We start from the raw sequence: 21,779 nt of genomic DNA on the forward strand, positions 1-21,779 counted from the left end.
TCGATGGATCTATAATTTCCTCACTAACAGAACACAGAGAGTAGTCGTCAACAGTAAAGCCCGAGGCAGCTACGGTGAAAAGCTCTGTTCCACAAGGCACAGTACTCGCTCCCATCTTGTTCCTCATCCTCATATCCGACATAGACAAGGATGTCAGCCACAGCACCGTGTCTTCCTTTGCAGATGACACCCGAATCTGCATGACAGTGTCTTCCATTGCAGACACTGCAAGGCTCCAGGCGGACATCAACCAAATCTTTCAGTGGGCTGCAGAAAACAATATGAAGTTCAACGATGAGAAAATTTCAATTACTCAGATATGGTAAACACGAGGAAATTAAATCTTCATCAGAGTACAAAACAAATTCTGGCCACAAAATAGAGCGAAACACCAACGTCAAAGACCTGGGAGTGATCATGTCGGAGGATCTCACCTTCAAGGACCATAACATTGTGTCAATCGCATCTGCTAGAAAAATGACAGGATGGATAATGAGAACCTTCAAAACTAGGGAGGCCAAGCCCATGATGACACTCTCCAGGTCACTTGTTCTATCTAGGCTGGAATATTGCTGCACACTAACAGCACCTTTCAAGGCAGGTGAAATTGCTGACCTAGAAAATGTACAGAGAACCTTCACGGCGTGCATAACGGAGATAAAACACCTCAATTACTGGGAGCGCTTGAGGTTCCTAAACCTGTATTCCCTGGAACGCAGGCGGGAGAGAGACATGATTATATACACCTGGAAAATCCTAGAGGGACTAGTACCGAACTTGCACACGAAAATCACTCACTACGAAAGCAAAAGGCTTGGCAGACGATGCACCATCCCCCCAATGAAAAGCAGGGGTGTCACTAGCACGTTAAGAGACCATACAATAAGTGTCAGGGGCCCGAGACTGTTCAACTGCCTCCCAGCATACATAAGGGGGATTACCAACAGACCCCTGGCAGTCTTCAAGCTGGCACTGGACAAGCACCTAAAGTCGGTTCCTGACCAGCCGGGCTGTGGCTCGTACGTTGGTTTGCGTGCAGCCAGCAGCAACAGCCTGGTTGATCAGGCTCTGATCCACCAGGAGGCCTGGTCACAGACCGGGCCGCTGGGGCGTTGACCCCCGGAACTCTCTCCAGGTAAACTCCAGGTATAGACAGGCTTTCCCGTCCTAAATCCCTGTGGGTTTTTCCCTGACAAATCTTCCTTTTTCAGTATATTTCATTTGTAGCTCAAGTGCTCTTAGCACTGTCGTTTCACAATCGAAGGACCCGGGTACTGTATATAGACGAGTGGAAACGTTGGCCGTCTTTCCCTAGCTAATGTTAGTTACCATTTTGTCAGTGTTAAGCGACTGTTGTGGGTCGCATCCTCAGGATGCGACCCACAACAGGACCCCAATAGAAAATTAGCTTTCTTTCATTATCCTGGGGAAATAATCCTCTAGAGAAAAAAATCTTTACTTCCTCCTTACAATGTTTTCTCGAACTTTTGATATTATAGTTAAGTTTGTGTGTGTATTCATAATAGTTTCACAATATTATATTTTTTTCATAGTTTATGCTGAAACGCAGAACTTCAACTTTCTATGAAAGCTGACGGTTGAGTTTTCTTTAACCTCTCAAGAGAGCGTCCTAGATGCTGGTGAGGGGCTCTTGATCCAAGGAATTAGACCTATGCTCTAATTCCTTGAATCTAGTCAGAATGCCTTCCATTACCCTCCAGACATTGTATAACCCCTTCGGGTTTAGTGTTTTCCCAGGAATGTAGTAATAATACAGTAGTTTTCTTTAAATGGCTAACTTAAATATTTATTAACCCTTCTTTAAGATAAGATTTTGTTCGGATTTTTAACCAAGGAGGGTTAGCTACCCACGATAACCCAAGAAAGGCAGTGCGTCATCGAGGGACTGTCTTATTTCCATTGGGGTCCTCCATCTTGTCCCCCAGGATGCGATCCACACCATTTAACTAACACCCAGGTACCTACTTGTAAGTAAGTTTATTCAGGTATACACAAATACAGTTACATAGATTATCATACATAGCAGCATATATGTAGAGAATCTAGGATAACCCAAAAAAGTCGAAATATTTCCACCACGCCGGGAATCGAACCCGGGCCTTCAGCGTGTGAAGCGAGAGCAGGAGCAACCTGCTCTAAACCCACAGTTCCCTGGGTTGCGCAATTGTTGGGTATCCAAGTGGTTGGTGATCTTCTTAGAATCCTTTTTAAGATTTTTACGTGGGACGTAAGTGCAATCGGTCTGCAATTCTTTGCAATTGCTTTACTACCACCCTTGTGGGATGACCCGTGTCCATGCTAATTCTCCACAGAATAGTTAATGTACGTGAAAGGGGGTTCTTGCAGTTCTTGATGAACACGAGTCTGGAATTCAAATTCCTGTGGTGTTAGGATTATATCAGAAATTCTTGAATTGACCAAATTTTGAGTTTTAGTTATAAAAAATAATTTAGACTGTCGACCCTTAGTCTGATTAATGGCTCACTATACGCCGAGTCATAATCGAGACTTCAGTATCCCACTCATTGCTGTCATGCGTAGGTCCGCATCTCGTTTAAACAGGGGGCCCAATACTACCTACCTGGAGGGCATTCCGGGGATCAACGCCCCCGCGGCCCGATCCATGACCAGGCCTCCTGGTGGATCAGGGCCTGAGCAATGAGGCTGTTACTGATGGCCGCACATAGTCCAACGTACGAACCACAGCCCGGCTGATCCGGCACTGACTTTAGGTATCTGTCCAGCTCCCTCTTGACAACCAGGAGCCTATTGGTAATTCCCCTTGTGGCTGGTGGGAGGCTGTTGAACATTCTTGAGCCCCGGACACTTATTTATGGTTTTAAGTTGTTCCTGTGTTTCTTGACTCGTGTATGATTCCCTAAGCTTAAGTTCAATATTTTCTATTTCTCCGGTCAGTGCCTCCTTCCGTACTTCAGATATATTGGCCCCTTTCGGCAGCTCTGTGATTCTTCACCTTCATCTGTAATGGGAGCATCTCTCTCTCTAGTTTAACATCTCTTCTTTTTTTCTTAGGGAAATGTGCCTTGAGCATATACCTCCTTGTTCCAGGAACATAGAAGTGCAACTGAAGACTTTGAATTAAGAACTTAACAAGGTTTTTAGCAAAACCTTAATCGATATTCTAATTAAAGTTTTCCCAAATTTTATGCCAAGGAAGTCCAGTCATAATATAATTAGCTTCGCTGATGATATACTGATTTACAACGCCGGATTCTCCAACACCCAAGTTCTCCTTAAACATGTACTTAATATTCGTGTCAAGATTTGAGGTGAATCATCTCGACTGAGAAGACGGAGGCTCCCTCCACGGCATGGACGCACAATCCATTGGATCCATTTGCATGATGGATCTAGTATCTAGTATTCATTTCTCAAATTTGTGGTCCTTCTATTTGGACTTCTAAACAGACTTTATCGCCAATACAAACACTGATTGAGAGCACTTAGAGCTGTGGCAGGATTGCACCCCAGATATGGTGCTAATGTGAGAACAGTGAAAATGATACACAGTATTTTACTTTCATGAGATCAGCTGACTATGCCACGCCCCTACTTACACTTTTGTCAGAAAGCTTGAAATAACTGTTGAACGAAGCAATAAGGATCATCCTAGGATGTCAAAACACTAAAATACTAAACATGCAAAACTTTATACACAAATCATTAGAAATCGCGCCATCGAAAAAAACGCCCTCGCTGGTTTTAATATTGCCAGGCAATATCGTCTAAAACCTTGCACATAAGCCCTCTCAACATATTTTGCCACACGCGAGTGCTCCAAATGGATCATAAAAGCTGCAACTTTGTCAAGGCAACAGCGACACTTCCCTGTACCATAGGAAATTATAGCTTTTAATTTACTTTCCCTTACCTTCTCCCCTAAGAATCTTATTAGATCACAATACATGCTTCGTTATATAGCTGAGCATGACAAAGGAATTTGTAGTGATGCCTTAATTATGCAGCATTCTCTTCCACAAATTATGTATATTGCAGGCTCTGTTCACCAACTCTTGACCCTTGCGGGTTTAGCGCTTAGTTTTGATTGTAATAATTGTTCAGCTCACTGGTGTAGCTAGCAATGTCACTGTTGTAAAGAGTGATGGGATCCTTAGAGAAACTGGAGCACGTTATCAACAATTGGCCTGGGTGTTAGTCGACTGGTGTGGGTCGCATCCTGGGGGACAAGATTAAGGACCCCAATGGAAATAAGTTAGACAGTCCTCGATGACGCACTGACTTTCTTGGGTTATCCTGGGTGGCTAACCCTCCGGGGATTAAAAATCCGAACGAAATCTTATCTTATCTTACCCTTTAACGAATTCTGTTTTGCTTCTCACTCAAGCGTGACCATGTGTCAAAATTTGACTAATGACTAATTAAGTGTAACTGAATCTCCATCACCACAAATGCTCTCAACTCCATGAGTGTTAATTGTGATATGCTCGTTTTAAAGTTAGGTATACCAGATGTTCCATGGCCTAATAGGCTACGCTTTCGTTTCACACGCTGTGGCCGTGGTTCGATCCCCTGCATGGGTAGAAACATTGGGCGTTTCTATACAACAGTTGTCCCGTTCGCCTAGCAAGCAAGTAGGTACCTGGGTATTAGTCGACTGGTGTGGTTCACATCCTGGGGAACAAGATTGAGGACCCCATTGGAAATAAGACATTGTCCCTCTATAACGCACTGCCTTTCTTGGATTATCCTGGGTGGCTAACCTTCCGGGGTTAAAAATTCGAACAAAATCTTATGGCAGATTTAGAGGATATCCTAAAACAATGGTCTTCATATGCATGATAGCAGTGAATTGGTAAATGTGGTTACCTTCAAGGAGCGAGTAGGTTACAACTTGGAAGTCAAGCAGTATTATTATTATAATCAAGGAGGAAGCGCTAAACCCGGAGGATTATACAGCGCCTGGGGGGAGGATGTGGAAGGCATTCAGGCTTAATTCGGGGAACTGGAGCACAGATCCAATTCCCTAAATCAAGAGCCCCTCACCAACATCAAGGAACCTTCCTTGAGGGGAGTCAAGCAGTAGTTTGAGGAAAATAATGCAAAAAGAACTTAAACAGAACTTCACTAATTTGAGAGTAACTGACAGAGTCCATCTATCATTCTATTTTTCATGTGTATAAAACTGGAAAATAAAATAGACAAATCGCTTTAAAAATTTATCAATACAAATGTCAAGCTGGAGATTACATAGAAAAATCATGCTATCAATGTCAGTAATTTTGCAGTGACAAAACAATAAATATATGAAAACTTATACATGAAAATTTAAGTTTTTTTTTGTTTACAACTTTCGACCTTTAAATGTCTTAAAAGATTTAGAACAAAATAATTTCATTTTAAATGGAAAACTAAAATCCTCACTGTATAATGAACTAGAAAAAAACTTTAATATTGCACAAATAATTCAGTTTACATTTGTGAAGATGAAACAAAAGCTGTTTGACAAGCACCTCAGCTTCAGGTCTTCCTTGCACAAAAATATACAAATAAATTACATGGTGAACTGATTACAAAGACAATAGTGAGTCCTAAAACCCTGACTTGGGATATTTCTCATAAAGATGACTATGCCAGGGTGTCTTGTAGATGGCATCGTTTTTTTCCCTTCATAACTCCCCGGCTTTCTTTTCCTCTTTTCCCTTTTTCTTCTTTTTGCCCTTTTTCTTTTCACCCTTCTCTTTCTCCCCTTCCTTTCCTTTTTCCTTTTCTCCCTTTCCTTTTTCCTTTTCTCCCTTTCCTTTTTTCTTTTTTCCCTTTCCTTTTTTCTTCTTTTCCTTTTCGCCAGTTGTAGCAGCTTTTTCTTTCTTTCCCTTACCCTTTTTACCTTTCTTCCCTTTTTCTTCTGTTATCTTTACCTCTGCTTTCTTATCGGTTTCACTTCCTAGAGAAACTGTTGGGGCTGGTGTGACTGCGGTTATAACAGTTTCTCCTCCTCCTTCGCCTTTCTTTTCTTTTGGGGCTGGTGTGACTGCGGTTATAACAGTTTCTCCTCCTCCTTCGCCTTTCTTTTCTTTTGGGGCTGGTGTGACTTCTGTGGTAACAGCTTTTACTCCTCCTTCATCTTTCTTTCCTTTTGGGGCTGGTGTGATTTCTATTGTAGCAGTTTTTCCTCCTCCTTCACCTTTCTTTCGTTTTTCATCCGTCTTAGGCTTTTCAATTTCTGGAGACACCGATGGGATAAACGGAGGAGAGGTCACTTTGGATTCAGTTACTGAAGGCAATTCTTTCTTGTCAATATCCGTACCTCCTTCCTTACTCATCGCCAACTTTTCTTCGCCTATGACTGGTGTAGTTATTATTTCTACAGCAGTACCATTTCGACTGATATTACCCTGAACATTAAGGGAAATGTTCTCTACTACTCGATTCTCCTTTTCCCCTAAAGTTGAAGGGCCATGCAATCCTAGTGATGTGAGTTTTTCATGGGCTGTGGATGTGTTTCCAAGAATTCCACGGACATTGATAGATATATTCCTGGCCTTTTCAGTCTCTTCACTGGTAGCCTTCTTATCGTCAACCTGCGATGATTTTACCAAATTCTTTGCCTCGACATCTGTTTTGACAAACCCTCCCAGGGTGAAGGAAAAGTTTTGAGTAGATTTCTTATCTCCTCTAGCTGGATCTTTTGACTCCCTGGGAAGTAGAGTAAAACTCTCATCACTAAGGCTCTCTTCAGCTTCCATCCCTTTCACGTCGTCTTCATCATTCATAAAAAACTGAAAGTAAAAAATGGAAACTAAATCATCTGTTCCCTGGGATTTCTTAGTCATTTTGTTTACCTACTATATTCTATTATTTTAATCTACATGAATATTTGCCTCAGAACATTATTTGAATGCTATTTAGAATTTATACAAATATTTTACTTTAGGATGCACCACTGTGAATGTTATGTTTGTATGTATATAGCCCTTATCTTTTAAACTTTGTTGGTAATTACCACGTAATAGTAACTCCATGCCTTCTGGAAGAAAACTTGAAGAAATTAAAAATGTATCAGGGTATACGACAAATTCTAACTATACAATAGAGCGGAAAAGTAATGTGAAGGACATGGGAGTAATTATGTCAGAGGATCTCGCCTTCAGAGACCACAACAATGTATCCACCTCATCCGCTAGGAAAATGACAGGATGGATAATGAGAACCTTCAAAACTAGGGACGCCAAGCCCATGATGATTCTCTTCAAATCGTTTGTGCTCTCTAGGCTGGAATACTGCTGTACACTAACGGCCCCCTTCAAGGCTGGCGACACTGCAGACCTGGAGAGTGTACTAAGAACTTTCACGGCACACATAAGTACGATAAGGCGCCTAAACTACTGGGAACGGTTGAAGGTCCTTGATCTGTATTCCCTCGAACGTAGGCGAGAGAGAGATGCATGATTATATATACTTGTGAGGTCCTGGAGGGATTGGCACCAAACCTACACACGAAAATCACTCCCTATGAAAGCAAAACACTCGGCAGGAGATGCAACATTCCCCCAATGAAAAGCAGGGTCGCCACTAGTATATTGAGACAACACAATACGTGTCCGGGGCCCCCGACTGTTCAATTGCCTGCCAGCATACATAAAGGGGATTACCATTAGACCCCTGGCTGTCTTCAAGAAGGCACTGAACAGGCAGCTAAAGTCGGTACCTGACCAGCCGGGCTGTGGTTCGTACCTCTTCAAGGGGGGCTCCTTGGCGTGGTGAAGAGGCTCTTGGTCTGAGGAATTAGCCCTGTCGGTCTTCTTCCTCAGACCGAACCTAATTACCCCCCATTCTCCCCTCCCCTATCCCATCCTCCCCATCCTCCCCTTTTTCCATTCCTCCTCCTCCTCCTCACCCCTCCCTTTTGCCCTTCCTCTTTTTAGCCTTCGTGATTTCTCCCACAGGCGCGCTAGTTCCTAGGTAGGGGAAAGGACACCGGGGTCCATCCCATTCCGTTGAGGTTTCTTGGCGGTGGCGTAGTTTGCCGTGGAATCTGGATTGCCTAGGGATGTCCCGATCCCTCTCCGGTATCCCGGAGTAGCTTTGGGTGTCTTTTGGGCGACGGGTGTATCTCTGGAAGCCACCTTTCGGATTCCGGGGGTGGTGGCTGAAGGAGGTATGCTTTGTGGCGGATATCCGGCCGCCCTCTCTTTTGTCCACCGAGGTAGCTCGGCAGATGTGAGGTTGCTATCCCAGATTGCTGGTTTACTGGCATGAAGGGTAGGGTATGGCACGGGTTCCATGCTGCATCTGCGCTACTAGCGGTGTCGAGTCCTCTTGGGCGCGGAGGGAGATTTCTGGCCCTTTCATTCCTCCTAGGAACTATCCCTCCCCGGTCCCCCCTTTTTTTTTCTTTTTTTTGTTTTTATTTTCTTTTCTTCTTTCTTTTTTTTTCTTAAAAACAAAAAGAAAGAAGTAACCTAACCATGGCAGCCCTAGTCCATGAACCTAGTACCCCCGGGCCCCTTCTTGATACCGCACCCCGTTCTGACCCCGCCTCGTCTTTGGACCACTCTTCAGACATTCCTCATGCCTCTGTACCTATTGCCGGTGCTGTTTCCTCACCCGCTTCAGGTACTGAGGCCTCGACTGACTCCTTCGATTTATCAGACCTTCGCTCTCCTCTGACTATGCTTCCGGCCTCTCCCTCTACGGTGCGGCAATTTTCAAATCGCCGACCCGTTCCACGTCGGACCAACTCTGGTCCCACGCCTAAACGTCAACGACAATTACCTGCTGATGATACTTCTCCACCTTCACCTTCTCGTTCTTCTCAGAAACGATTGACACGTCCTTCACTACCTTTCCACGCTCAGTTTCAGACTGAACAGTGGACTAAATTCTTCACTTTACGACCAACTTCCTCTACTGCCTATCTTTCTGACCATAGTATTGGCAAGGCACTCCTACGCCATGTTGGTAAAGATATTTCTTTTCATGCTCTTAAGAGCGGTACGCGCATCATTACCGTACAGAATGCTACCCAGGCTCGTGAGCTCTCTCGTCTTTCCCATATAGATACTGTTCCTGTCACCCTTGAAAAACATCATTCCCTCAATTCTTGTAGTGGTACCGTTATTCTGCCCCATACCATAGTTCAACAAAATTTCCAGACATGTGGCACCGACATTCTCGAACAGCTGGAACTCCAAGATCTCCCAATCCTCAAGGTAGACACTTACGTTCTTCCTGCCCGTGGGCGGAGACGATACCCTAGCAATGTGGCTCGTTTAACTTTTGACAGCCGAGAACTCCCATCCTCCGTTTATATAGCAGGACATCGGTTACAAGTTCGAAAGGTGATCCCTACACCACAACAGTGTAGAAATTGCTGGCGATTTGGCCATCCAGCGAAATATTGCAGATCTATCGCCGAATGCCCAGTCTGTGGTGCCGATGACCATTCTAATACGTCTTGCAATCGATCTCCCTCTTGCCTTAACTGTCATGAGGCTCACCCTTCGTACTCTCGCCGTTGTCAGGTCTATTTAAACGAGCGGGAAATCCGTTACCTCAAAGAGACAGAAGGTCTCCCTTATGCCATGGCAGTTTCTCATCTCCGCCTCCAAGGGAGACTCCCACGTGTTTCTTATTCCCGTGTTTCAAAACGTCCCCCCACTTCTGGTATCCCATCTTCTACACCCACCTCTGTGGTTACCTCTCCCATAATCACTCCTGTATCTAATCCTTTTGCTGTCCTCGGCTCAGACGTCCCTACTTCAACGCCTCAGTCTAATCTCGCTTCTTCGAGTTCTCTCTTACAAGCCTCAGTATCGACGAGACCTCGTACGACACCTCTTCCCAATCGTCCCTCTACTTCTCAAAAGTCAAAAAAAGGTCCGGTAACACCTCCTACCCATCTTCCACCTCCTCATTTTACCCTCCCTGTCTCTGTCCCTAGTTCTTCCCCTCTCACTGGCTCGGTTACAAGTGCAGAGGTTCACCCTCCTCCTCGTAATGTACCTTCCTCCCCTGTTCCCTCCCAAGTTTCTTCCTCTTCTGCCACCTCCCAGGTTCCTGTCTCTTCTGTCCCCTGCCACGCTTCTCCAGTTCCCTCCACCCTTTCGCCCCCCTCTACCTTGGTACAGTCCAATACAGTTCCAATCTTTACTCATCCTCCCCCTACCATTCCCAATATTGTCTCCCATACGACATCTCTGAATTCCGAAACACTTGAAGCAATCTCTGCATATATTGCAGAGACCAAACCATCAATGGACACTGATCCACCTTCCGCTCTTTCTCTCTCCTCTGCTCCATCTGCGCAACTCCTTTCTTCACAGCGCACCGTTCCTTCGCTGCTTGAACATTTTCCACTGCCTCCGCATGTGGACTTTTCTAACCCTTCTAGTCCGTAGGAACCCTTACCTGCGGATTTCAAGTATCTTTATCATTGCCAATCATGGCCTTTTTACAGTGGAATATACGCGGCCTCAGGGGTAATCGGGGTGAGCTTCAGATGTTACTCTCCCAGTTTGCCCCTGTTGGTGTTTGCTTACAGGAACCAAAATTACACTCTGCTGTTATTTCTCACATCTCAGGCTATAATTTGTTGTATTCTTCAGATCCTTTTCCTGATGGGACCTTTAATGAAAGTGCCCTTCTTCTCCGCACTGATATTCCGTACCATCAACTATTTATTCATACTTCGCTGCATTACACAGCAGCCCGTATCCACTTACATAGGTGGTATACGCTCTGTTCTTTATATCTCTCTCCTTCTCGGGCATTATCTATTCCGGATTTTGCCTTCCTTGTTTCGTCATTACCGCCACCGATTCTGTTACTTGGTGATTTTAATGCCCACCATTTCCTCTGGGGAGGGTCTCACTGTGATTCCCGTGGAATTCAGTTAGAGGCTTTTCTTGCCACCCACCCCCTCCATGTTTTAAATACAGGTACTCACACCCATTTTGATCCTCGGACTCATACTCTCTCTTGCATCGATCTCTCAGTTTGCTCTTCCTCCGCCGCATTAGACTTTACTTGGTCTGTTCTCCCGGACTTACATGACAGTGATCATTTCCCAATCATTCTTTCTTCCCCTTCATATTCGCCACCTCTTCGCACCCCACGCTGGCAATTTAATCGGGCAAATTGGAACCTTTACTCACACCTGACTGTTTTTAAAGAGGTTCCTTCTTCGTCCTCCATCGATGAGCTTTTACACCTCTTCTCGTCCTCCGTTTTCACCGCAGCTTCTCATTCTATACCCCAAACTTCGGGCAGGCATTCTCAGAAATGCGTGCCTTGGTGGTCTCCTGCTTGTGCTCGTGCAGTACGTTTGAAACGCGCTGCATGGGGCAGGTACCGGTACAATAGAACCACAGAGCGACTCCTTGATTTTAAACAGAAGCGTGCGATCGCTCGCCGTGTCATCCGTGACGCTAAACGCACTTGCTGGCGAGATTATGTCTCCACCATCACCTCTGCTTCCTCTATGAGTGCAGTCTGGAAAAAAGTACGAAAACTGAGTGGTAAATATTCTCCTGACCCGGCTCCTGTTCTGCGAGTTGCCGGTGTTGATATAGCAAACCCACTAGATGTTGCCAATGAAATTGGCAATCATCTGGTCCGTATTTCTCAGGGACTCCATCTATGCCCCTCATTTCTTTCCTCAAAGTCTGCCAGAGAGTTAGCACCCTTGGACTTTTCTTCTCTCAGAGAAGAACAGTATAATGTGCCTTTTACACTTCAAGAACTGGAGGCAACACTCTCAGCTTGTCGATCATCGGCAGCTGGGCCCGACGACATTCATATTCGTATGCTACAACATTTACATCAGTCAGCCCTTGCAGTCCTATTACGCCTTTACAATCTTATTTGGTCACAAGGAGTTCTTCCACAGCTGTGGAAATCCGCCATTGTTCTCCCTTTCCGCAAACCAGGCACTACGGGACATGAAACCTCCCACTATCGTCCCATTGCTCTTACCAGTGCAGTTTGCAAAGTAATGGAACGTCTAGTAAATAGACGTTTAGTGTGGTATTTAGAGACACACAACAGTCTCTCCACTCGTCAATATGGCTTTCGTAAGGGACGTTCTACCATAGACCCCTTACTGCGCTTGGATACGTATGTTCGTAATGCCTTTGCGAATAACCACTCAGTTATTGCCATATTTTTTGACCTTGAGAAGGCATATGACACAACTTGGAGGTATAATATTTTAGCCCAAGTCCACTCCTTAGGCCTTCGAGGCAATCTACCATCCTTCCTTAAGAACTTTTTAACTGACAGGCATTTCCGTGTTCGGGTTAATAATGTGCTCTCCCCGGACTTTGTCCAAGCTGAAGGTGTCCCCCAGGGATGTGTTCTGAGCACAACACTTTTTCTCCTTGCTATTAATGATTTGGCCTCTAGTCTTCCATCAAATATTTGGTCATCACTCTATGTTGATGACTTCGCTATTGCCTGTGCAGGCGCTGACTGTCACCTCCTTACAGTTTCTCTCCAGCATGCAGTCGACCGTGTTTCCAATTGGGCCACCACACATGAGTTTAAATTTTCCAGCACTAAAACCCACCAAATCACTTTCACTAGACGCTCTGTCATCTCTGATCATCCTTTGTACCTCTATGGCTCACGTATCCCTGAACGTGATACAGTCAAGTTTCTGGGCCTCCTCTTTGATCGTAGGTTATCCTGGAAACCTCACATTACCTCTCTGAAGGCAACTTGTCACAGCCGGCTGAACCTTCTTAAAACCCTTGCTCATCTTTCGTGGGGAGCTGATCGTCGAACCCTCCTTCACCTACATTCCACCCTTATTTTATCGAAACTTGATTATGGTGACCAGATCTATTCAGCGGCATCTCCTGCTACTCTCTCTAGCCTTAACCCCATTCATCACCAAGGATTACGTTTATGCCTTGGTGCTTTTCGCTCTTCCCCTGTCGAAAGCCTCTATGCAGAAGCGAACGTTCCATCCTTATCCGATCGCCGTGATGCCCATTGCCTGCGCTACTATGTACGCTCTCATGATCTCCGCAATCCTTCCATTTATAGAATGGTCACTGATATTAGTAGACATTCTTTATTTGTTCGCCGCCCCTGCTTACTCCGTCCCTTCTCTCTTCGCCTTCATTCGCTCTTGTCTTCTCTTCAACTACCACCTTTCTATGTACATGTAGCATCTCACTTTTCCCTACCCCCCTGGGAAGTTCCAGCTGTTCGAGTCTGTTCTTTCTCCCTCCCTTGCTCGAAAGCCCAACTGTCTACGGTCGCTTCCCGCTCTCTTTTTCTTGACCACTTTCACTCTCATTCTCATGCCATTGCTGTGTACACAGATGGCTCTAAGTCTTCTGACGGCGTAGGATTCGCAGCAGTGTTTCCGGACAGCGTCGTACAAGGGCATTTACTATCTTCAGCTAGTATTTTTACTGCTGAATTATATGCCATCCTTACAGCACTTATCCGTATTGCATCTATGCCTGTGTCATCATTTGTGGTTGTCTCAGACTCCCTTAGTGCTTTACAGGCTATACAAAAATTTGATACACCTCACCCCTTAGTCCTCCGTATCCAACTTTGGCTACGCCGCATCTTTACTAAGCATAAAGATATTGTTTTTTGTTGGGTCCCTGGTCATGTTGACGTACAGGGCAATGAACAGGCAGACACTGCTGCGCGGTCAGCAGTACATGACCTACCAGTTTCTTATAGAGGTATTCCATGTACGGACTATTTTGCTGTAATATCTTCCCACCTTCACACCCGTTGGCAACAACGTTGGTCTACTATGCTCGGCAACAAACTTCAGTCTATTAAACCGAGTATAGGTTACTGGCCGTCTTCTTATCACCAGTGTCGAGGTTGGGAGACTACTCTCTCCCGTCTTCGCATTGGCCATACTCGTCTTACTCATGGATATCTCATGGAGAGGCGTCTTGCTCCTCTCTGTGAGAATTGCCAAGCTCCATTATCAGTCAGCCACATTCTGTTGGACTGCCCACTTTATCAACGAGCACGCAGAATTTACCTCTGTCGTCGTCTTCGCCCCGCTGCTCTCTCTTTACCTTCCCTTCTCGCTGATGGACCCACCTTTCATCCGGACTCTCTCATTGACTTTTTGACAACGACTGACTTACTTCACAAATTCTGATACTTTCAGCCCTTTCTACTTGTATCTCTTGCTACCCTCTACCCCCGTACTATCCCCTGCCCCGCTGTTTTCTGTAACCTGCTGATCATCCCCCCTCCCTTCTGCCATCCAATTCCCTTGCTTCCTTCCCTACCCTGCAGCGCTGTATAGCCCTTGTGGCTTAGCGCTTCTTTTTGATTATAATAATAATAATGTGGTTCGTACGTCAGCTTGCATGCGGCCAGCAGTAACAGCCTGGTTGATCAGACCCTGGTTCACCATTAGGCCTGGTCTCAGACCGGACCGCGGGGGCATTGACCCCCGAAACCCTCTCCAGGTAACTCCCTTCTGTAGCTACTTAACCCATAGTGGAATGCTTAACAGTATCGCTCTAATGTTTAAGAGTAAAAAACTAACATTTACCTAACATATACCACACTTGACGGTTGTTGAAGAAAAAAATCTTCCTTGAATTATTAAACCTGCTGGGTTATTAAACCAGCTTAATCCAGGAAATTCAAGCATTGTGACTTATTTCCATTATGGTTATTTGGTCCTCTTCCCCAGAATGTGACCTAAAGATGGTTCACACCAAGGTATCTGGCGGCAAAAAGATACTTAAAAGGCTTTTATCAAGTGCTCTACTTGATAAATACACACGTGGGCAAAACTTAATAAAAAAATAAAAAGGTTCTTTTTTCTACACCACCATTCGTCGGTTTATAGCCATATATTCACATAACAAGGTACACTATCCATTCACTTCCAGGTGAATAAGGGTAACAGATGTAAGGAAATCTGCCTATAGGTCTGGATTCATCAGGGATGGAACGCTGGTCTTATCGTTTGAGCCAAACGTTCTTACCACCGAGCTGCAATAGCTATATTTCAACTCAGTCCTTCCAACAGGTTCCGAGTTCCATTCACATAAGCCCCACCACAATCACAAAATATGTTGCCTTTTTCAATCATCACACAGTTTTTTTCGACTATCATGCAATAAGGTGCCTTATTTGAATCACAACATAATCAAAATGTTGATGGTACTTAAAAGATATTTGAGAAGCAAGTGCAAACCATTATTGTTCATATTACAGGTGAAGATTATTACCATCATTAAAATAATGGAGGAGAGCTAAACCCTTTGGGGTCATACAATGCCTGTGAGAATGGAAGACATTCAGATTCGATTCAAGGAACTGGAGCACAGATCCAGTTCCTTAGATCAAGAGCCCCTCACCAGCATCAAGGAACCTTTCTTGAAATAAAACAGAACAAAAATATAAACTTAATGAAATTATGTAACCCCCCCCCCCTCTCTCTGGTAAACATAAGCTTGCAAGCTTGCGGTATAAAGCAACGATCATTTTGCCAATTAAGTGGGTTTAGTGCTCAGTTGTGATTATAATAATACTGTCAATTATGCAGATTACAAATTCACTACTGCAACAACTGCACAAAAACATCAGTCTGAACATCACGAAATTAGTATATTTCATTAATCTCAAATAATACTAAATTTGGACTGAAATTTAATACATTTAGTAAGCTTAAAATATATTCCCCTCAAGGGAGGTTCCTTGGCGCTGGTGAGGGGCTCGTGATCTAGGGAATTGGATCTGTACCCTAGTTCCCTGAATTGAGCCCGAGTACCTTCCATTCCACCCCCCCCCCCCACATGCGCTGTCTAATCCTACGGGTTTAGCTCTCCCCCACGATTATAATAATTAAAATATATTACAATTTTAACAAAGTAAGGTACAATTTCGAAATTAATTTTGGGCAAAACATTTTTTTTAGTAGTTCAGCTACTAATGCTTTTAAAAATCATGACATAGATATCAAATATCTGCCATTGTCTTTAACACGCATATTCTATTTACAGAATTGTGAATATCCAAATAAGATAGTTTTAAATATCCATGCATTTTGATATATCTCGTAGCATTTAAACCAACTAGGGGTAATATTTTTAAATTTTAAAAGGGTTGGACCATTAAGCCAGCAGAAGGCTCCGTTCAGTGGCGGTCATCATGTGACTGAGACCCACGTCTAGAAACACAAGTCCTGTTTCCTGTGGAATCATACGTAATTTAACCAAATGAGTGAGTTAAATTTATCAAACAATTTAAAAAACCTGTGCATCTGATAAAAACAAATAAAATTATTCCGAGGCTTAGCTGATACACATAAATCGTTTAAATGTTTCATACTTGAACAGGAGTACTGGAGCTTTCCCGATTCATTAACGCGTAAGATAGGACGTAAATCTTACACACCTCTACTTACACTGAAAACACACCTGTCAACGTTTTTTCTTAGTTCTTATTCCTATAAGAAAATATTTAGGCGGCCTAGTTTGACACTTGCCTCAGAACTAGAATAGCAGGAACCATCACATTCTTACCTTTTTAAGCTGTAGGCTGAGTTTATCACAGCCGGAGATGCAAACTGACCATTTAGATGATACTTTTCCGTAAAGCTTGTCACATTCTGTTAGCAAAGGAGAAGAGTGCAGATACTATTTAATGTCAATGGTACTAGCGAAAACACTAAAGAATTTACATGTACTATAAATACGAATAAGCTGTTGCAAACGATCAATAGTTCAAAAAGCAAAAACTATTTCTTGAGTATCAGTTTATTTATGGAATAATCATCAACAATGACAGCTGACCATTATTTTTATGGGACCAGAGGAAAAAATCTTTCTCCAAGACTAAAAGATATCGGTACCTTCTTGAAAGGCCGTAAATTAAAGGTGTCAGGAAATTCACAAGTGATTTTTTTCCAAAATATCCGTCAAATGAGTTAATAAAATAGCATATTATTTTGCAGGACTATCATCATAGTATCCTTGATGAAACAGAAAATGGAACGGAAACATGCAGCTTTGCTCATGGTGATAAAAAAAATTAGAAGCAATATAAATTCACATCATCTTGCCTGTAATCTTAACTCTATTAGCTTTCCTTTGAAATTACAATAAAAGTTTGGGTAGAGGGGAAAACTTCACCAGGTTAGAAATCTATACTTATGACACGGGAGTGACACTATAAAACAGGGTTAACCCAATGGAATTGCTAAACCGGGGTTTAGCTACGTGGTAAAGTACTGCGTACTCTGATACAGAGATGTAGGTTCGAGTCCTGCTGTGGACGTGAAATATTTTTTATATTAAGACTAACACTAATAATGTTAGTTTATGTAATATAAAATACCTTCATTTACCTGTCAAAGAATTTGCATAGATATATTTCACTGTTTTCTTTGGAGGGGGCCACAAGTTTCAGATGAACTACCTAATCTGTCAAAATATTTCAGTTTGATATTTGATGGATGAATAAGATGAACATATGCAATGCAGATGTTAGTGAAACGCGTGATGTCATATAAATGAGACACGTGATACTATGAGGATAATAAACACGTGATATCATATGAATGATAACACGTAATGGCATCTGAATGATAAACAAGTGAAGTCATGTGAATGATAAACACGTGATAGTATATGGATGACAAACACGTGATACCATGTGGATGATAGAGCAACACGTGACGCTATGTGATGCAGTAGTAACTGTGATGCCAAAACATTGTCTCTAAAACTTACTTCTTTTACACTCAGCATAACAAACATGATGAGCAGAGGCGTTAATTTTGCTCCGACTTTTCCTGAGGCACAGATCGTACGTGAAGCATCCGCTAAGGCAGCCTGTGTACTTTGCCCCCTGAAAGATAATAATAATAATAATAATAATAATAATAATAATAATAATAATAATCAGGAATTCCTATTTTGGAGGGGGTGAAAAATTTGAGGTCCTTGGGACAATTCTAAATAAAGTCCAATTTCCACAAAACTTTACACGACTAGACTGGATATATACACATATATACGCATGTCTCATTGTAATGTATGTATGAAAACACGTTACTTCAGTCCCTAAAAGTATTTTTGACTTGTGATGCACAAGTTGCATGCAGCCTCAGACCCTCGTGTAGTCAACAGAATTTTTCCAGTAAATTACTAATTCATAAGACTAACAAACATTTAAATTATCCAAAATCTTCGTCTAACTGGTTCAAAAAAGAAGCCGCACAGGATATGTTAAATAACTTTATTGTTAGTAGAAAATATCTAAAATACCGAGATCAAGATCAAGAACAAGAGAGTATAGGAAACGCCCTTGTAAGGTGAGCGGGGAAGTAGGAATAGTGGAAGAGTAGCTCGGTGAGAGGAAGGTTGAGTGGAAAGGATAGTACCAGGGCTTAACCCAGTAGCTTATACGATCGTGGGTCTGAAGACTGGTGTGGTGAGGAGGACTGATAAGGCAAAACGGACTGGGTGGACGCCAAAACGCACATGCGCAGGGTACATATGAGAAAATCCAATGGTGATAAGGAGGGGGAGGGTTTAAAAACGTACATCTTCAAAGGTCCATAATCTCCGGCACAAGATCAAGATAGTTTAGGCAAGACCCCATATGGGGTGAGCTGGGAAGAAGAGACGGGCGAAGAATAGCGTTCGAGAGTAGTGTCCATAGTCGTCGAGTGCCAGGGCAAAACCCAGCAGCTAGATGTTCGTGTGACAGTCGACAATCAGGAGGCGGCTCTGTTGCAATGGTCTTTTGGAGTTTGGAGGTCTTCAGTCTTGACAAGCTGGCAGCAGGTTATGTCGCAGGCAGGTGGGAACATCAGAGGGCAGCATACTGGTGGTGTTATTTTAAGTGATTAAGGTGGCAGGTTTGTAGAAGTCATTTTCAAATTTCCTGAATCTGCTCCAAGAGAGGTGGTAGTTTTGTCTTGTTTACAAAGGTGAAATATAGATTGTATCCAGTTTTAACTAGATAATTTAAATACCATATGACGAGACTAATCTATGAAATGATATGTTCGAACTAGATCAGTTTCCTTTATTCAGCAAAACATTCCCATGGGGAATGGAAGAAAATCGGATTTGATCCATGTGAAAGGTAGTATCAGCATATGACCTGTGGTCATTTTTTTTAACAAATCTAAACTACGGCATTCTTTGGAGACCTATTTTTGAAAATATGTAGCATACCACAAAGTTCTAAAAAAATAATCACTACATGACATTAGAGCATGACTAGCTTGACCACCAATAGTTATTTAAAACATTCACTTTGTGGCAAATTCCCTATTAAGTTTGTGATTATTAAAAGACCAAGAACTCTTCACCAGATTATTACTACAATCAGAACTGAGTACCTAACCTACAAGGATTGTACAGCCCTTGAGGGCATTATTATTATAATCAAAAAGAAGCGCTAAGCCACAAGGGCTATACAACGCTGACCCTTGAGGGCAGTGCAACCTAATAGGACCCATGTTAAGTGCTACTCACGTTATTCTTCAAGTCCTGGCATATCCAAGAACAAATCTTGCGTCCAGCTGCATCCTCACGTTCTCTACCATCCTTCTCACAAGCACAAAGCTTAAATATGAGCAAGGTTACCACAATAATGGCGAAAATTTGGTAACATCGAGCCACGAGCAGCGCCATTCCCGCCATGATAACGTCCCGCCAATAATGGCTGCCGTTCACCAAGCACTGCTGGCTTATATTTTTTTTTTTTAAATATACGAGTATACTACAACGGTAGGTTTTTTCAGACAATATATATGAACACTTTCTTTTTTAATAATACTAACCATAAACATAACATCAGGGTTTAAAATAATGAATAATAAATTAAAAAAAAATTTTGTAACAATATAATGTATGTATTTCTATATGTATACGAGTCTTGGTGTGTGTGCACCAAGAAAAGTAGTGTATATACTTTTGGAGGGCTGGAGGGGTGTATATCTTAGTACGTATGCAATGAAGGCATTAATGTACACTTGTGACATCTGCGTCAACGGTCAACAACTCTCATGTCCCTTCCACAGCCCAAAAAGCTTTCATATCGCATGTATTATCATATCCCTCAGAGCCATGGATTGACATGAGAACGATGTGTATTTATGCACTGATGTGTTTCCACACATCTTCAGAGGAATAGGAAGGCGAGGCAAGAGACGTACATATTACTAAATGGGGTGATATCAAAGTTTAATCTGAAATTGGCCATATATAATTGGTAACAAAACAGACAAGATAGGGAAATTGTGAAAAGAACATATGGAAAAAATGTTCGTTGTTCATTACGGAAGAAATTGCAATAATACGACAGTGAAAAAATAAACTGGAAAACCTGAGCGCTGCCGTGTGATCACACACTCGGGGCCAGGAGCTATGAATCGACCCCTGCAACCACAATTAGGTGAGTACACGTACACATACACACACAGATCTGCAAAAGAATAGGAAACAGAGGCAGAAGAAACATTTTTATATCTTAAGTGAAATATATATATATATATATATATATATATATATATATATATATATATCTATATATATATATATATATATATATATATATATATATATATTATATATTATATATTATATTTGAAAGGTAAACAACCCTATGTGTATATAACCTTGTGAAACATGGGATTTTACACCTCTGGTCATTATTATCATTATTTTAAACTATACCTAGTTCAATAAGCTTAAACAATAAATATGTATACACTGAAAGGTGTGTATTTAACTGCTAAAACTTCGTTTTTTTTGTGATTAAATGTTTTTGTATTATATTAGTATCAGGTGAACTGCAGCCTCATTAACCCACATGAAACGATAGGCTGAAATTTAACAAATGAACCAACCCACAGTGGATATATACACTGGGAAGCTGATATCTCTGTGTACATACGCTGAGAGTTTAATCCATATTTTAGAGGTTAAAGTATTCTTGACTGGTGGAGAACTAGTTGCAGGCAACTAGTAGTATACATAGGCTTTAAACCCAATTAACCAACCACTCCACAGCATAGTACCAAGTTTGACGAGGCTGTTAGGGTTCGTCTTGCTCAAACCTCATGGTTGACTTCCTCACACAGGCAGCAGCAGCAGCAGCAGCGAGGTGAGGAACATGCACACCACCAGAGAGCCATCATTGTTTTTGTTTATATTTTTGCAGAAGACCGTTTACAATGGACAACAAGTCATGTAACGTATTGGAAGAGGTATGTATTTTTTGCTTGCTGGCTAGAACTCTTTATTCTTGACAAGTTTTCTTTTATTACGTCAAAACGTAATACACACGAGTATAATAATATCTTTATTTCTACAAGTACATGTACAAGGTATACAGTCCTAGTTGATATCAATGACATACTACTATATAGAAAGCCGCTTGTTATGTAGAACATTTCGGACAAATTAGGTAAGTACACTAGTGTGGTGTGTGTATGTGCACAGTTTACTTTAGTAACTTTGGGATTATTCTTGCATAACGGCAACAGTGAAATACGGCTTATGACCCTCGTGCAGTCAATAAGTTTTTTTAAACGTAACAGACTAACCAGCCAACCGGTATATAGAGTAGCCATGGAGGAGTATATACCCCAGATTCACGTTAATCGCAGTTTTTTATAGTAAAATAATTTTTTCGTATTATGCGATTTGCGGCCTCGTGTGATTGATAGGTTTTAATTTAAGACTAAAAATATCCAGAGCAGCCGCTCGTTTTTCTCTCTCTCTCTCTCTCTCTCTCTCTCTCTCTCTCTC

General features: G+C 42.4%; 2 protein-coding genes across 2 annotated transcripts in view; one reads left to right on the plus strand and one right to left on the minus strand.

The window, feature by feature from the left end:
* LOC128699096 (uncharacterized) overlaps positions 1 to 21,779 on the plus strand; it is a 59,766-nt gene that overhangs the window by 24,899 nt on the left and 13,088 nt on the right. The window contains exon 2 of the mRNA XM_070096600.1: positions 21,110 to 21,132. The gene's annotated coding sequence lies outside the window, so the exon portion shown is untranslated. The remainder of the gene's footprint in view (positions 1 to 21,109; positions 21,133 to 21,779) is intronic.
* LOC128699046 (triadin) lies at positions 5,529 to 19,693 on the minus strand. The gene is made up of 4 exons (XM_053791557.2): positions 19,500 to 19,693; positions 17,742 to 17,859; positions 16,533 to 16,618; positions 5,529 to 6,779 (listed from the first exon to the last, which is right to left on the minus strand). Exons 1-4 carry the CDS (start codon positions 19,665 to 19,667, stop codon positions 5,670 to 5,672), a joined length of 1,482 nt encoding a protein of 493 aa, XP_053647532.2. The 5' UTR covers positions 19,668 to 19,693; the 3' UTR covers positions 5,529 to 5,669.

Source organism: Cherax quadricarinatus, chromosome 54, assembly GCF_038502225.1.
Source record: "Cherax quadricarinatus isolate ZL_2023a chromosome 54, ASM3850222v1, whole genome shotgun sequence".
Classification (NCBI taxonomy): Eukaryota; Metazoa; Arthropoda; class Malacostraca; order Decapoda; family Parastacidae; genus Cherax; species Cherax quadricarinatus.

Excerpts from the sequence above, each read along its gene's own strand:
- LOC128699046 (XM_053791557.2), bottom strand. The coding sequence starts at position 19,667 with ATGGCGGGAATGGCGCTGCTCGTGGCTCGATGTTACCAAATTTTCGCC. Across the intron at positions 16,619-17,741 it reads TTATGCTGAGTGTAAAAGAA|AATGTGACAAGCTTTACGGA; the intron begins GTAAGTTTTAGA and ends CTTTGCTAACAG. Across the intron at positions 6,780-16,532 it reads TCAGCCTACAGCTTAAAAAG|TTTTTTATGAATGATGAAGA; the intron begins GTAAGAATGTGA and ends TTTTACTTTCAG.